The sequence below is a fragment of the Diceros bicornis genome, chromosome 15 (assembly GCF_020826845.1).
Source record: "Diceros bicornis minor isolate mBicDic1 chromosome 15, mDicBic1.mat.cur, whole genome shotgun sequence".
Taxonomy (NCBI): domain Eukaryota; kingdom Metazoa; phylum Chordata; class Mammalia; order Perissodactyla; family Rhinocerotidae; genus Diceros; species Diceros bicornis.
Genome location: NC_080754.1, coordinates 35,577,705 through 35,595,545, shown reverse-complemented (window position 1 = coordinate 35,595,545; position 17,841 = coordinate 35,577,705). Strand labels below are relative to the sequence as shown.

The following is a 17,841-nucleotide window of genomic DNA, read 5'->3' as shown; positions in this document are numbered from 1 at the left end:
ACCGCCAGCATTTCCAGGAAGCTTAGATCCTCAAAATCTGTCCACTCACATCCAGTACTACCATCCGTTTTATAGCTTTTGCATAGGAATTTCTTAGAACATGATCTCCGGATGGAAGCCCCAGATATATAAGTACCTTCCACTCTATTGTGCATGTGATTTGTATCAGTATTCATGACAAAAGTTACTTCGCAGTAATGTATCTTGAAGGAATTCCTAACACTATATTGTCATTTATATTTCAGTATATATATTCCTCCCAGTAACACTTTGAGTCACCTAGGGCTGGGATTGCTGCTGAGGTACCTAGAACTGGCTCAGATGGATCAAGTAGCTTGCCCAAAGTCACAGATCGTATGTACGGTAGAGCTAGGATTAGAACCCAGTTCTTTTTATTCCACTTGAGTGGTTTTTATTCTTAAAAAAATAAGTAACAAAATAAAACTGGAAACCTTCTATGAAGTGAATATTAAGCATAACTCCAATGTACAAAACAAATAGGTTCAGACCAGCCTGGCCTTCTTGGGCCCTGAGGGACCTCTGCAAAACCCACTACCCACATCTTGCTGCCATTCCTCTGATTTTCAGAACACACAGACATACAAATCCAGAACATACTAGGATGTTTCAGACAGAAGTGGAATGGTTGTGCTGGTTCAGATGGTAATGGAGTTAACCTTGCTCTGCAGTCATGTAGGAGTCATCCTTGTGGACTGCAGTGTCCCACACAGTATTCCCATTCACAATGAAATTTTACCATACGTAGAGGGAGAAAGTCCTTGTGTCCAGGCAACAGCGCCTACTAGTGGAAAGAAACCAATATTTGAGGGAGCACGCTTTGGAGATAGTTCTGTGCAGCTGAAAGAGCACTCTCCTGAGAGCCTGAAGGCCTGGATTCAGGTCCCATCAATGCTATCCGCTTGCTATAGGATCTTAATGAAGGCACTGCCTCTGTCTAAGCCTTTGCTTTTGCATCTGTAAACGAGGTCGGACAGGATGCTTTCTGAGTTTTCCACATGCTCTGATATTCTAGGACTTTTTAAATCCTCTTAACATTGTATTATGAGCATTTCAGCACTAAGAAGAAAAAGCAAAACCCAAAGAAGACTAATTGGCTTCCCCGGGACATAGTGTCGGGTGAGAATATCACCCATCTCTGGGTCCAGCGCCATGCGTGCAGGTAATGTGGCCCAGCTCAAAACCACTAGACTTGGGGTCAGGTGAACTGAGCTTGAATTCCAACACTGCTTATCTACCTGTCTAGTCGTGCACAAGTGTATTCCTAGGTTAATTCATTTGTTAAAAGAGAATAGTTATCTAGCTTTTAGTTACTATAAGATTCAAATAATGGAAATGATGAAATTTTCTGTGAACTTGCAGAATTACTCTCAATCTTCGTGTATCAGAAATGTAAAAGAAGTAATGTTAGTTATAACTTTTATTTTGCTCTTTATGGTAGCTTCAGGTGAGAAAGTACATTTAATATTTTAAAGCACTATATAAATATAAGAAGTGCATGTTAACATCATAAGGGAGAAGATCATCACCGTTGTTGAGCATTGAACTACAATAGTTTTGGAAACACCCTCTTGAGTTACCTCAGTGTTAGGTTTGCTTTTAAATAACCAGAATTTATTTGGAGATTTTTTTGCCAAAAAAAAAAAAAACTAAAAGTAACTGGGCAAATTTAAAGTTTTCTCAGCTTTGAGTGGAGCTTGCGGGAAACGCAAATTCCCATGCGAGATGCCATAGAGCAGACTCGAATCATAAGTCCGAAATAATTGTTGCAGTAGCAGTTGTGACTGTACTAGTAAATATTGATTTTTTCTTTTAGCAGATAAATCATAAAAATGAATTTTAAATATAGAAGAATAGATTAAAAATTAACAGTGGGAATATGAAACTATCCATGTGTAAGAATTAACTTGAAGATAAATCTTGCTTTAGCCAAAATAGATACTGATATTCCTGTCAGGGATGTTGTAAGGTATATACAGCTTCCTGCCAGGCCAGATGTTTCTAGGAATTTAGGAGTTCTAAAGTAAAAAAAAGCCAGGTTAGAGGACAGGTTCTATCATGCTATACTTGGCACAGAATAGAGACACAGTAAGTGCGTTTGTTGAAGGGTTGACAGAATGGCTGGATAGATGACTCAACTAAGACCACCTGTCCTTTGGGGGAGTCTACTTAGTTGCTTGTTTTGAAAACAAGGGACCTCAGGCTCAGAAAATTTAAGAAACTTGTCCAGGCTCCCATAGCTAGTGAGTAACATGGGCAAGACTCACAGTTCTGTCTGATTGCCTTTGCACCATGTTAAATATAACTTTATTTAAAGGGTACCATGTATTATATCCAAAACTGCAAAGCAGTGTTGTTTTTTGTTTTGCTTTTGCTGTTGTTGTTGGTTTTGTTTGTGCTGGTTTTCCTGAGAATAGAAGTTGTTGTCAGAAAGTGATTGTCCTGACTGCTGTGCATGTATATGTTAATGAGTTTAGTGAAGGCTGGGACCAGGGTACATGGTGCCCAGCTTACTGCCTCCAACAGCCCAACAAAGTGCAGTTTCCTAACAGGTAGCTCCATAGGGCCAGGGCTTTTGCTCCTAGCTGTCGTTGCTTTCTAAGAACATTCCAGGACAAACTACACTTGGTGGAACACATAAACACAAGGTTCCCTTTAGAGCGATGGTTCTCAAACCCTCTGCACATTAGCATCTTTATTTCAGGGCCCCACCCCAGACCAAATAAATCAGAATCTCTGGAAGTGGAACATGGGCATCCGTATTTTTTTTTTAAAAGCTTTCCTGGCGGGAAGCCAGAGTTTGAGGTTGAACACGTCCAGATCTTCTCTGAAGGACTCTCACGTGTACTGATTTCCCCACCTGTAGCAGATCCTGACGTTCACTGTGTGCTCCTGAGGCTAGGAGACTTGGGGAGGTTGGAGAAGTCATGCTGTACTGGCTCTTCTTCTTTCCCTAGGAGTGGGAATGGGCCCCACTCCTAAGCAATGCTAAAAACGTCAGTTATGATTGAATAATAAAATGGATTCCTAGGAAAACACGTGCTGATTCAGAAGATGGGCTTTAGAAGTCTGACCTGGTTCCAATTCCAGCTCCACCTCATTCTCCCTCTGAGACTGTGGCCAATTGACTTAATCTCAGGTTTCTTATCTACCAAATAAGAATAGATAAGCGTTGATGGGATTAAGTGAGAGAATGTATGTAGATTGCTTAGGGCAGTGCCTGGCACAGAGAAAAAAACTCAATAATTTTCTTTCATGTTTTTTGTTATGCTTCTTCACAATGCAATATATTTAAATGAGTGAAACATGCTGGCTTTGCAACCCTGTGTGGGACTCCCCCTCCCAGTTTACCTCCTTACTTGAAGGTCCAACCTAAGCAAATATATATCTATAAATGAATCACCTCCTGTTAGACTTCACAGTGACTTCCTTTTATCAGTGGGCCACTCAGCCTTCCCTCCATCTCATCGGGTTATTAGCCCAGGCCTTTGTCCACCCATTCCTGAACTGTTCTGACAATTTTGGGATTCGTTTAGTCTGTTTTGCTTTTTTTGTTGTTGCCCTAGCTTAATTTTTTATTCTGTACTAAAATTTTTCTCACTTTGTCTTTCTCAGAACGCTTCATATGTCTAGCACTGGTCCTAGTCCTACAGCAGCCTTTGCGCCTTTTCCTGCTGTCTGTCTGTGCATATGTGTGCATGAGAGAGAGAGTATAGGGAAGAGAAAGAAAGAGGGGAACAGCCACCTGTCTGCCACCTCCTGCCTGCCATCCATGTGCCCATTGAATCTGTAAGCACCATCTAAGCAATAACACAGTGAAGGAGTATAATGCAATTATATATACACAAGCAGAGTGACTGAACTGAAGTGTCCTACCGTCCAGCTTTTAAGACAGGATAAGGATTCCAGTACTCACAGAGCTAAATCGCACTAACCATAGAAGACGATATTCTTACATTGTTTAAAGGCAGAGTCCAAGAAAATAGTAAAAGCTCAATTTGATGTATGATGTAATATATGATATCATACCTAACATGGCTTTCAGTTGACATTCTTTGTGAGGTCTGTATTGTCTGAGACCATCCAGCTGCACCATATGATAAATTCATTTATGACACAAAAGAGGCCTGTTCTATAGGAGCGCTTCTAATTACTGTAAGTGAACTTCTTTCTCTAGCTCAACGCTGGCAAAATATTTTATGAGAAAACTTAGCTGATTCTGTTCATGTGTGTTATCAATGGGTGGAAAGCCATCGAAAACTCTCTACACTAAGACATAAAGAGACAGCATTAGGGAGATTACTCTCGTTGGTGAAAAGCGACAAATATTACGATGCCACAGAAATTTATTTTTTTCAGCAAACTCATTGTTAACGGTCTGTCCCTGAATTCTTTTTTATGCAGATGAAATTGGACGATATTTGTCAGCTGTTATCCTGACAAGCAGTACAGTAATAGGCACCCCACGGAACAGTGGCTCAACTTGGCTGAACATTAAAATCACCTGCAGAGCTTTTAAAAGTTCTAATCCTAAGACCTCCCACCCCAGACCAGTGAAATCGGAATCTCTGGAGCAGGGAACCCCGAGATCATATTTTTTTAAAGTTCCCCTAGATGACTCCAACATACAGGCAAGGTTGAGAATTACTGTCCTAGGACTTAAATTTAAAAAACAGGTTGTCTGTTATTACATGCATTAATACTACAGGGTTCCATAAAGTAAAAGCTTTGGTGATTAGAAAATGCCATCATCCTAGAACCTTCAGTGAATGTCATATGGACCTGTCACATAAAGAATGCAAACTTGTTCTATTATCTTTTTGTACCTTCAGTGGAAGATAATTTCTGAATTAGCTTAATGGAGCTTTAGGAAGATCACTCCAGTGGCCATATGTAGGATAAATTGGAGCAAGCTTTGATTCTAGGAATACTTTACCATCATTTCACTACCCTGATATAATCTTATTGATTCAACTTTTGGAACAGGACTTCGTTCAGAATATATTTTAAAAGGTGCTTAATGAGAAAGCTGATATATCATAAAATGGCATATAGAGTTTCAATTCATTATAATATTCAAAGATAGAATATTAATTTTGCTTATGCCTAAAATTTGTATTTAAAAGCAAGGAGGCCATGAAGACAAATGTCACCTGGCTTCTTGTCTGCATAAATTTACTGTTTTATTTTTGATGTTGAATAATAAGTGTGGGAGTATGTCACCCCCAGTCAGCATGTCACCAACTCTTAAAATGGCTATGGACATTTTTGGTCCCACTTCAGAAACAATCAGTATTTGCAAAAGAACATTTATGGCCTATTGTATTAATGGTGTGCTGACCACAAGAAAAACATTTTTAAATGAAATTTTTTCACATTATAAGGGAAATAAATTTACATTACAAAAAGAGAAAGCTGGAACCATTAAATATGAAAACCCATATCCCATTACTCCACCTGCCTTCTCAACCTGTTGATTTACCAGGAATGTCACCCCCAGCCATTCCTAAAAATGACTTGTTCAAAAACTGTGTAACCTTGCAGACTTGGCTAAAGTGCTAAGACTTCCTTAAAGCTTTTCCATTTGTCAGAGGAAGTAAATCAGAGATAGTAGAACAATCAGTAGGCCATTGCAATGGCCCGTGAAAGATAATGAAGCCCTATTTAAGTAATAGGCATGTGGTGGAAAGGAAGTGTTTCAGAGATGTTGCAGAGGTTGCTGTCGTTGGGGAGGGAGGTGGGAAGGGGGTGAGAGGAATCCAGAACTGGCTCCGCAGTCGATATAAAGCAATATATATAGCAAACAATAATATATAAGCAAGCTTTTTTTTAGTTCAGGTATCTCGATTCACTGGCAAAATTCTCCCCGTGCTGTCTGATCCTCTGTCATTGGATTCTTTACATTACTGTACTAAGCTTTGCCAACAAGCTCCTCGTACCAGCCCTGGATCTGAACTTACCCTCTTCTTCCTCTTCCTAATCAACTATGTTACCTTCGTGCTCTGATGCCTTCAAGTCTTGTACTGCTCCCTGGTTTTTCTCATTTAAAAGGACTGAGATACATGTCTAAAAGATGGGCATTATGATTGTGGTATGCTTTCAATAATGTGCTATGTAAGCCCCTTTAGGGGCAAGCCTGCACGATGCTTGAGTAACTTTCTTTCTATTGTGAATGCCTCCCTAACAGACATGGTTTGTAAATCTTTGTTAATCTGTAAAGAGAACATTCGAGCACCTTTTCTGTCCTGCTGATGTGTAAGGGCTATTTTTAATTTTTGTTCTTCGCTCTTTTTCTGTGCTTGTGATTTTAAAGGTGCCAGACTGACTGCCCTCCAGCCTGGTGTCCCCGATTTCTCCTAAGAATAGGAAAAAGACAGGAGACAGCCAAGCTGGTCGTGTCTGGGTCCAGCATATTAGCCTGACCTGCTCTGGAAGAATATTCTCCAAAATATAAAGGAGAAGATGTTTCCTTATGAATATAGTCCATCTGCTTTCATAACTGAGAAGACAAAACCTAGTTGTGCCAGCACCAAGTCACTGCAGAGTTTTTGGGTCCAGTAAGCCCAGCCACTCATTCTTTCTTGGAAAAAACTAGAATGGTTTTCTCTCTTCCATCCCCACCTGTCAGAATTCCATCCTTTAAGGTCAGGCTTAAATGCCTCATTCTCCACAAAACCTTTCTTGAGTCCTCTCAGATAAGATTTTCCTCTCTCATCTCTATGGCACTTTCTCATGTGACTACACATTTTTTCGTGTAATTGTAGGACGTATATAGTCTCGTAATGACTGGAAAGAACACTGACATTGTCTAATCCATTTTTGTATATCATACAGAAGCAGAATATAGTACTGGGCAAAGAATAAATACCTGGCGAATGTCTGCTGAACACAGTGAGAACTCCAAAGCTTATCTTTTCAGCCTGACCTTTAGGGCTCTGCTCTGACCTTTCTCTCTAACCAGTGATTGAAATTATCCCAGATCCTCATGGGTAGCTCTCAAATTCTCCATAAACAACGTAGGCTCAGGCTCTTGGATTCCAGATATTACTCTTTGGGCAGCCACAGTCTGAATCAGAATTGCTACCTCTGCCTGCCTCGTAGACCACCATAACCAATAGTTGGTAACATTTGGCCAGAATAATTTTTTCCCTAAGAGTCGTCCACAGATCACTGATAGTCCCTGATGGACCATCAAGGAGTCCAGTTTGGCATCTAGAAAGGGAAAGAATAATAAATAAAAATAATTTCGTTGACCTGCATTTAATAAGTTTAAAATGTAAAATTACAATTTTCACAGGAATCCAATATGCTCTTAATAATCATCACATTCTTAAAGATTGCACCTGTACCACAAAAACTGTGTTGATTGATGTTTAACCAGTGTTCAGCGACTGTGCTGTTCAGCTCAGACTATTTTCGTGTCATTAGTATATTTTTTCTGCTCCTGCTAAACCTACATTTTTCATTATTACTATTGTATTGCATTATTTCTTCAGTTCAGCAAAATAGATCAGTGATTTGAATATGATTCATTGAAGGTGGAAAAAAATAGCAATAAAGATAATACCATAAATACTGCTTCAGATTAATATTACCAATGTAAATTTTAGTGAACAGGATTCCAATATAAATATTGGAAATGAATTAGTACATACTGAGACAAACGTGATGATTTTGCATAAGCAGTTGAAAAAGAAAAGTTTGAATACTAAGTATGATGATGGCTCTTTAAAAATTAGACTTTATGGGGGTGCTGGCCTGGTGGCATAGTGGTTAAGTTCATGCACTCCGCTTCAGTGGCCCAGGGTTCACGGGTTTGGATCCCGGGTGCAGACCCACACACTGCTCATCAAGCCGTGCTGTGGTTGCATCCCACATATCAAAAAAAAAAAAAAGGAAAAATAGAGGACGATTGGCACAGATGTTAGCTTAGGGACGATCTTCCTCAGGCAAACAAAGAGGAAGATTGGCAAGAGATGTTAGCTCAGGACCAATCTTCCTCACACACACACACACACACAAAAATTAGACTTTATGGATTGATGATCCGTTTGCCTGTAATCCCCAAAATGTTTTCTGTAATGAAATGTTGTCAGATGGTGGCATGAAGCTCTCAGAATTTTAGTATCATTTTCAAACACAGCATAGTGAACTTTCTAGTAAACCAATTAAGGTTTTTTTGCCATATGAAATAACCTAATTTTGTTACTAAAGACAATGAAAGTCTAAAATTTTAAAGGCACCTTTCTAGAATATAAGAATACAAGAAAAACATCTTATAATAGAAACAGGTACAAGTTAACTCTTGGATAGAAGTTTGTAAATCAAGCCACAAAATTTATTACAAATATTATACATCAGTTTTTATCAAACGTGAAGATATCAAGACTTCATAATATTATCAACTATAGTGGAGGCAGCTCAGTTTCCAAGAGTTTAACTCTTTTCCCAGCACTTGATATTTCTTATTCCTTAGGGGGAAAAAATGATGTATAGTTTGGGCTATATTTTAAAGATGCATTCAAATCCTGCAACAGAATATGAAGAAATACTTTCTAGGGCCAGTGCAACCAGAGAGGATTAGAAATATATTTACCTATTTTCTCCCAAGTTGAAACTTTTAGCCTTCCCATTTTTAGGTGTGAAACAGTTGTCAATCCACTGCGATGGAGTGTTGAAAGCAGTCTCCAGCGAGAAATCTCTCCATAATGTCAGCTCTGTGTTCAATCCTGATGAACAGAACTAGGCAGGGGCAGAGAACACAGTGGGTAAGATCCTGGAGCTGGACTGCTTGGGTTTGAAGTTAGTTAACCATTCTTGTGACTCAGTTTCCTCATCTGTAATATAGGGATAATAACGGTATCTGTCACATAGGTGGTTGTGAATATGAAATAAGTTAATGTGTAAAAAGGGCCTAGAAAATGCCTGATACATGTGAAGCACTAGATTTTCTATAGCTTACGTGTAAAAGCCTGCAGCTTCTTGCTGACATTTCCAGTAACTTCTAACTATTTGTTAAGATTTTTTACATTAGTAGAAATAGAGTATAAGAGGGGAAACTGGATGTGGATCTAACCTCTGGCTCAAGATTCTCGTGACAGAGCCAGATATAGATACAGATTGCAACCAGCACAATGCCTCAAACTGACATAAATGTTTTCCTTAAATTATGTTTTATTGGTATTATTTAAAACTTAATGTGAATTTTTTTAAAGCTAAACCTAATGTCCATATGTGGTCCCATAAATTAATTTAAGAATGCTAGCACTTTGCAGAACCTGGGGCCATGAGGGACTCAAAACCCTACAGTATGTAGGACTGTTGCAGGATTTAGGGATGTTAAAACTAAGAACAGACTTGGAGGCAATGCTAAGTGAATTGTAATATCTTAGAGGTTAGTAAATATAAGAGATGAGACTTGTTCCATGAGACCCTAAAAGACAGAACTGGAACTATTGGATAGCAGTTAAACTGAGGAGGCATTCCGACTCACTATAAAAAAGAACTTTCTAGCAGTCAGAGCTATCTGAAAATAAAAGGGACTAACTTTTAATCTGCCCAACACCGAGGGCTGGATGCAGAGGTTTTACAACCCAGGCTTTTGTAAAAGGAATTGAAGTTTGAGTTTGGACCCGGTTCCCTCACAGTCTAACAAGATGAGGAGAAGGCTTTCCTAGACTGTGCCTTCCACTCCTACCATCCTGAGTCATGTTCCTCTTACACTTGAGAATGAGATTAGAGGCAGAGCACTGGCCTCGAGGTCAGGAGACCTGAGTCCTACTCTGTCACTTTCTGTGGGAGCTTGGCTGTGAGAATCAACACCTCAACTGACTTGTAAAATCCCCATCACTCCTGCCCTATGTGGAATAGAGGTGGCTAATGCTGGTGATGTTGCTTGTGATAGTGATGTCGGTAGTGGTGGTCCTATTGCTGCTGCTGACATTATGAATCTGCTGTCTCCCCCATGTTGGCTTCTTTAGAAGGACTGAAGGTGTTCTTTGGTGTGTTCTTGACAGTCAATCCCTTTTTTGTTTCAGGCCGCTGTGCTCGCTGTGGGGAAAACGTAGTTGGGGAAGGTACAGGATGCACTGCCATGGATCAGGTCTTCCATGTGGATTGTTTTACCTGCATCATCTGCAGCAACAAGCTCCGAGGGCAGCCCTTCTACGCCGTGGAGAAGAAAGCCTACTGCGAACCCTGCTACATTGTAAGTTCAGATTTGATCCTCAGGTGCTTTGCAAAGATGTCTTCTTTGGCGAAATGCCAATCACTCCAGATAGAATGTAGCCACCAGATCTTTACTTCTCCCCAGACTACAAAATACACCTGTGTGTAACTTAACATATCTTGATTTTTTCCATATGTTCATATGAAGTCAGAAAAGGGTGCATTGGGATAGGGCTGCCATTCAATTAGCAGTCTGCTGGGAAGATCATCACCCAGTGGCTTCCAAGCATGTGTGTGCAAGTTAGCATGTTCTCTCTCGAAGCACCAGAAAGTTTCCCAAGTAGCAGGGTCATACCTCTTGTTATTAGGTCTCACTCTGTACTTGAAGTGGTATTTGTAGAGAAATGTTGCAGGGCCTCTGGTCTTGTCAATGCTCTTTCAAACTCCTGAGCCCTTTGAATCACCTCTTTTCTACCCAGAATATTTCTTTCCTAACATATCTAGTAGGTTTTCAATGATGCAAACAGAGAAACCCTTTATTGTAGAACACCTTAAAGGGAAATGAATCGTAATGCTGACTGAGCTAAAAATTGTTTTCTCTTTTTTTAAGAACATAGCAACTATATTAATAACATAGCTGAGTGCTCAAAAATGCTATGGTCACGTTATCTTAGTTTTTTGCCAGGGTACTTAAATCTACACATTAAGCTGTCTTCCAATGGAGCAATTTGATGAATGAACGTAAATTTTTTTTAATCTAAAGTAAATTTCTTTGCAATCCTTCTGCTTGATTTTAAACCTTTGTTTAACACTTGTTAGTGGAAAAAGTAGTGCCTTTTTGCAAACTCTCAAAAGAGGCATGATTTGGCCCTCTGTGCCCAGGCATTTCAGCATAAAACAAGCCTTGAGTGCAAGGTATTGGGACTTATACGTAGCTTTGGAGATCCCCAAGGTTCAAGCTTATTGCAGAAGTTTCTGGCCTCATTGGTATTTTCCCATAACCTGACAGCTCTAATTCATTGCAGCCCTGGAGTCTGTAGCACAGATCTGAAAGTTCAAGATTAAGATCTGGCAGGATTAAATATTGTTTTGCATCTCTTAGGTCCCATTTTATTTCATTTTCCTCCCCAAAGGCAACTTAAACGCATATAGCATCATTATAGTGCCACACAATGTTGGAGCTGGAAAAAAAAAGTCTTAAGATCATTTGTCTAACTCCTCTCCTTACAAGTGAGAGTAAGAGATGCAGAGAGGAAGAAAGGAACTTTTTATGTTCTCTTATTAGTGTCAGAGCCAGGCTATATCCAGTTGTTCACACCCCTAGTCCCATATTCTTTGCAAACACCACATGGTTTACTTTGTCCAGAACATAAACACAAACACAGTAATGTCCTATTGATCTAGAAGGAACAATTGCATATCAGGAAAAGTGTAGTGGACAAAAGCTTACCTCTTCATTAAATAAGAATATTTCACATATTGCCCTTTGAAATCTTTGTTGAAAAGAGAAAATTATAAAATTCCCTGCCTTTGTAAACAGACTGTGCAGACTGTCATTCACAATGACTTAGGACCACCACTATGAAATTACTTATTGCAGTGAGCTCTGTAACAGTGATGTCAGCAGAGCCTATAGAAGCACCTAAGGCTGCTTGTCCTTACACTAAGTGACCACATACCGCTGTTTTTTTTGTAGTTCTTGTGTCTGTTTTTCATCCTTTTTTGACTACATTGTTGATTCTTGCTACTTTAATGATGCTCCTGTGGCAGCCTCCTTCGGTTTTTCTTTTGTCCCTTATGAGGTAGGAATCATATGAACAATATTGGAAAACAATATAACATGATGTGAAGAACATGGGTTTGAATTTGGTTTCATCACTTAATGCTTTGTTTCCTTGGGAGAGTTATTTGATCTTTCTAAGCCTCAATTTCTTCATCTGTACACTGGGGATGATGGCAGGATTTTCCCCAAAGGCTTGTAAAGATGAAATGAGGCAATCCTTATAAAGCACACTTGGCTTGCTGAGGGAATGGTAGCAGAGTAAATGTTATTCTGAGATTAATTTTGATAGGATTTTAGCCTATTTAGTATTTCTGAACACGAGGACATTACATGTGCAGTGAGATTCATTGGGCTTTACGAAATTGTTTTAACCTCTCAGACATACCCCTCTCCCATTTTTAAATGCTTTGCTTGCTCTCCTGAGTGTGTAATGAGACCAAAGAGAGTCTAATCTGACTAAATTATGGGTTTCTACAGTGTGTGGGCTCAGGTTTCGATTTCCATTCCAGGCGTAGGAGCTCAGTGATTCTTTAGGATGCAGCTCCTCTGCTATGGTTGACTGATGCTATACTATGCTTATGACAAGGAAGATATTCAGTCACATGCTTGGAAGACCTGGGTGAATGCAAATAATGGAAATTCTTACCATCCTTTTTGACTTCTCTCCCTCATAAGAACCTTTAATCAAGATTTTTCTTTAATGAGATCTATCCATGGTGACTCTAAAATGTAATTTAATTCTTACCAGAATTCAGTTAAGCTTTACTCAGAGACCCTTGTTCAGTATTGATCTCAGAGTTCAGTACAGCCCTCAAGCCCTCAGATGGATGTTTTTGCATTTTAATTTCCTCTGAACTTTCGTAAGTCCAATAAGCTGCCACACTAGAAATATAAAGAGTTTTCTTTGGGGGGAATTGGGGAAGCTGGGAGAATAAAATGAAGTAGGTTTGTTTTAAAGCTAGAGTTTGCATTAAGGAGGACGCTAGGACTGTGTGTATCTCTCTTGGAACCAAAGCCCTTAGAACAGGAAGCACCTACGATGTCATCCAGTCAAGTTTCTTCTTGTTGCATCGGTGGAAACTGATGTCTGAAAGACATCCTGTGCAAAGCAGAGAGAACCCAGGCCCTGGGTCTCAGTCTGTACCTTTTTTTTTAATTGATGGAATAAGATATTGAAGATAATGGTTTAGTTAATTATTTCTGTGTAAGGACCACCATGTTTGATGCTCTGAGGCCAGGAAGAGACTAGTCTAATATAAATTTAATTTATTCTTGCCTAAATTGATCAACTTTAAATCATATTTAAATTAAACATTTACATAATTTTCAGGGAAAATATGCCAATAATGTCTTCATCTTTGCTTCAATGATTATCGGTGTTTTCCTATAGTCTTTTAATTTCTTAATCCTTGCACATACATAGCTGTAATTAAACAAATTTGATTTCCTAAGGCATTGTAGTTCTCTTTCATCATTTTTTACATGTTTTGTTTTGTACTCTATTGATTGAATTAATATAAATATGTATATAGCTTTCCATTGTTTTTTTTTTTTTTAATAATTTTCTTTATTTATTTTTCCCCCAAAGCCCCAGCAGATAGTTGTATATCATAGCTGTACATCCTTCTAGTTGCTGTATGTGGGACGCGGCCTTAGCATGGCTGGACAAGCGATGCGTCGGTGCGAGCCCAGGATCTGAACCCGGGCCACCAGCAGCGGAGCGCGCGCACTTAACCACTAAGCCACAGGGCCAGCCCGAGCTTTCCATTGTTAATAATCTTCATTTTTAGCTTTTTATCTGTTTAGTTTTACATTATGTTTATACACTACATTTTAAAATCATTTGCCACTAGAAAAGAATTGGGTATTTTCTGATCTTTTAGTATTATAAATAACATACCTATAAATAACTGAGTAAAATTTTTATATTTCTCTATTTTAAATTACTTCCTCAGCACAAATTCTTTGATTTATATTACTGAGTTTACTGTATGGCAATTTGGAGAACTTTTGCTACATTTCTTTAGAAATATTTTTTCAATTTACAGAACCATCAGCAATAATGAGAACCTATGTTAAAAGTATAACCTATCTACTATTGAAGAGGTTTATGTATATTTATTTTGAACCAATTTAATAAGTGCTTTATGTAATAGTTATTTTAATTTAATTTTGTGTAATTATTAGCAAAATCAACAAGATGCTTTTCTATTTTGGTGATAGATTTCTTAAAATTTTAGTTTTGATTATTCTCACAGATTTATATAAGTGAACAGATTAAAATTAAGAGCACTAAGCTTCCTTGGGAAATAAAGTGACATAAATTGAATATATTGGTTCTAATCTTTGCTCTCCTGGTGTGACCTTGGGTAAGTCATTTAATTTCTGAGTACCATTTATTAAAGGGAGATATTAACTTCCTCTCTTTCTTCAAAGAGAAGGAATGAATAAGTGTTATATTTTATAAATCATGAAATTGTTTACTAATAGAAGGGCTTAATCTGATTAACAACATTATTATCGTTGCTTTCTCCCTTAGCATAATCTGATACAATTTAGAAATCCTCTAAGTTTAGGGTAATTTCATAGCTGCAGTTGCTATGGAAATACTGAAGTAAATAGATGTCATAGAAGGAATATGAGGACATATATGAGAAGAAGACGTTCATGCTTCGCGTAAGAAGATTTTAACATTGGTATGAGTATGAAGGACAGCAACAGTGCCCCCCACTTACATGTCCTTCTGCTTTTAATGAGACGGGTTTACCCATAAGTGTAGATTTACAAAGGAATTGCTGTGTTCTTAGCATTGCCAAGGAGTCTGGGCCTACAGACACAGCACATCAGAGATTCTCAGGAAAAGTCTGTTTATGAAATGGCAGCCAAGGTTCTTCCCCTAAACCAGGGCTCTTACTCAGAGCGGATCGAATCCAACTCCTAACTCTCCAGCAGTGGAAGTTGGTACAGACATTTTTATTAGAGTTAAAATCCAAGTGATTAAAAGGTCTCAGGAAATAGGAGGCCAACTCCACGGGAGACTAAACACTGTAAGGTTCTTGAATCTGACGCATAAGTGGCCAAGACATTAGCGGCCTTTTGCTCCCTTATGTTGCTAAATGGCTACAGTTAAAACATTCTAACTTTTCAACCTACATTAAGAGGTAGGTTTTGTACCTCTGTGGGAAAGTTGTCCTTTTATACGCTCAATTGCTCCTAATAAAATGTTTTAAAAGCAGTTATGGCCGGTGCTTTATATGAGTGTTGGGAAATGAACTGAGAGTTTGGACTAAACGTGAAAAATCCACATGAATTTCCCTCCTTCTCTTTTCTTAATTGCCCACCTTTGCTCTCTCATCTCCAAGGAGTGTCTATCTCTCTTTATGACACCACACACATACACACACACACATACACACTTTCTTCTTGATGTTACACTAGCATCCCCCAAGCACTCTCCCAAGAAGGAGAAAATGGTTCAGGAAAGAGGAGAGTTTGTCAAGTATTCCCTTAAGAGATTTAACCGTGCTAACTACTATGAATAGTAATCTCTTCCATCTGTACAGCCCCTTATATTTTACAGTGCTCCTGGGCTTCTATTATTGCACATTATCATCCGTATTAGAACCTTGGGAAATAGACAAGGGGGAGATTATTCGTCCCATTTTACAGTGGCTTTGATATTTTCGAAGTAAAAGACAAAACAAAGACTAGGAACAGATCTTCTAAACTTGCACTTTATTGCTGGGTCTATGTGATTATAGCCTTCCATTACCACAATTTTAATTGATGACCACATGAACCATGCCTTCCAGTATTACAGAACCTGAAATGCTGAATTTCTACTGGTGAAAAACCGTGAACCCCTGTCTTTTGAGCATTTATATGTGACTTTCCCTGCAATGCTTCAGGCTTTAAGGCAAAAACCTTTTTTTATGGTTAAAAATAAGCATAATAATAACTAACATTTGTTTAGTGCTTTAACTTTTACAGAGCACTTTTCTTTTATCTCACGTCACCTAGAAAATAGGTACAATTATTATTGCCTTTACTTCCAGTAGTCAGAAACTGAGTCTTAAAAAAGTCAGCTTGCTCGGTTCCATAGAGCGTGAGTGTCAGATCTGAGACTTGACGTTGGCCTTTGATTCTCAAGTCCAGCTCTTTCCACATGCCCACCAAATCATTGGACATCTCCTTTGTTATTACTAGGTTTCCTTTTTCCTAATTAATTTTTTATTTATTACCATTTCCTCATAATGTCAAGTTAAAAAAACGTAGTTAACCCAAACTCTTTCGCCTTGTTTTTTAGACATGTTAGAGAAATATTGAGCTCAGATTATTCTTCCTTATAGAGTAATTCTTTTTTTAAAAAACTTTGTTTTTAAATATTATATGCTTACTAGAGAAAAATTAGAAAATGTATTAAAAAGATGCATAACTTTACCATCTACATATTATAACAGTTTACATTTTACCACACACCTTTTCTATTTCAATATACTTGAATATAGTTATTTGTTTATAGATGTAATCACACATGTATGTACGTGTGGTTCACACACACACACAAAATGGGATCATACCATTCTTTCTAATTAGTAACTTGCTTTTGTTACATAACAGTATATCAAACTTTGCCTTCTACAAAAATAGTTTCTTTTAAATATTCCATGGGCCTTCAGAAAGAATGTATATCACCTACATACCCTTCCTGAAAAAGTGACTCAAACAAATATTCCAGCAGACAAATAAATTAATCAAAATAAAGTGTGTGGGGATATCCAGGGCAAATAAAATGGTGATAAACAGTGAACCAATAAAATGAATAGTTAAAGATAAAGAGATAGGAAAAGATGTAATAGCAAATTCAGACCAAAAGAAAATAATATTAATTACCTACTAACTACCATATTAATAGCAGACAAAGTACCAGTCAGGATAAAACTATTAAATAGGCCAAGGTACATTATTTTATTGATAAATGTCCCAGTTCCTGAAGAACAGCCCTGAGCCTTTCTTCATTAAATATCATTACATTGAAATACATAATACAAAAATATTGATGAAATATGAGATAAAAATGGTAAAACCATATTCTTTATAAAACTTTTAACACATTTCTTGCAGTCTTTGACAAGCCAATTATAGAAGTTGAATAATATGATTAATATGATTGATTTAATCCATTCAACCAAAGAGATTATTTCTTCTTTCCAAATCTCCATGGAAATCTTAGAAAAGCATCGTATTATAGTATAAAAGGAAAATGTAGACAGTTCCTACTTTGGCTGGCAGGGTTGCCCATAGCAGTACAGTAAGACAAGAAATCTATGAAAGGATAAACAGATAAACACACTCTTGGGTTAAAGAATTCTTGGGAAGTAGTGATGATGATAAGGCTGCATGACAACGAAAATAAGATGCAGCCAAAGTTGAATTCTAAGTAAAGCTAGGATCATTCATTGTAACCAGAGAGACTGCAAATATAGTAACACAAAAAACTAGAAAAGGAAAACAAAATCAACCTAAAGGAAGAAGAAATTAGTTAAAATAAAGGCAGTTATTGATAAATTGAAAAAATTTAGAATTTTTAGGTCCAGGAGATGATTCTTTGAAAATAAAATAAATATCCAGTGAAGATAATCAAGAAAGAAAGAGAGAAACAAAAATTACGGAAAATTAGGAATGAAAAAGAAGCTCTTAGCATAGGTATAAAAGACATTTAAAACTTATTGCGCTTAAAATTTTATATAAAAGAGGCTATTTTCTGTGCAAATCTGAAATACAGGGGAAGAAAACCTGAATAACCTCATAAACATTGATGAAATGCAGAGCTACTAACTGAGAAAGACCCAAGAAATTTAACTGACAGGATT

The 17,841-nt window shown here is 37.8% G+C and overlaps 1 protein-coding gene across 8 annotated transcripts in view; it reads left to right on the top strand.

Annotated features, from left to right (window-relative positions):
• LPP (LIM domain containing preferred translocation partner in lipoma) overlaps positions 1-17,841 on the top strand; it is a 646,929-nt gene that overhangs the window by 531,029 nt on the left and 98,059 nt on the right. For all 8 annotated transcript variants that reach the window (XM_058556133.1, XM_058556129.1, XM_058556131.1 and 5 more), the window contains one exon: positions 10,056-10,225. In XM_058556133.1, the coding sequence (XP_058412116.1) occupies positions 10,056-10,225 (170 nt within the window). The remainder of the gene's footprint in view (positions 1-10,055; positions 10,226-17,841) is intronic.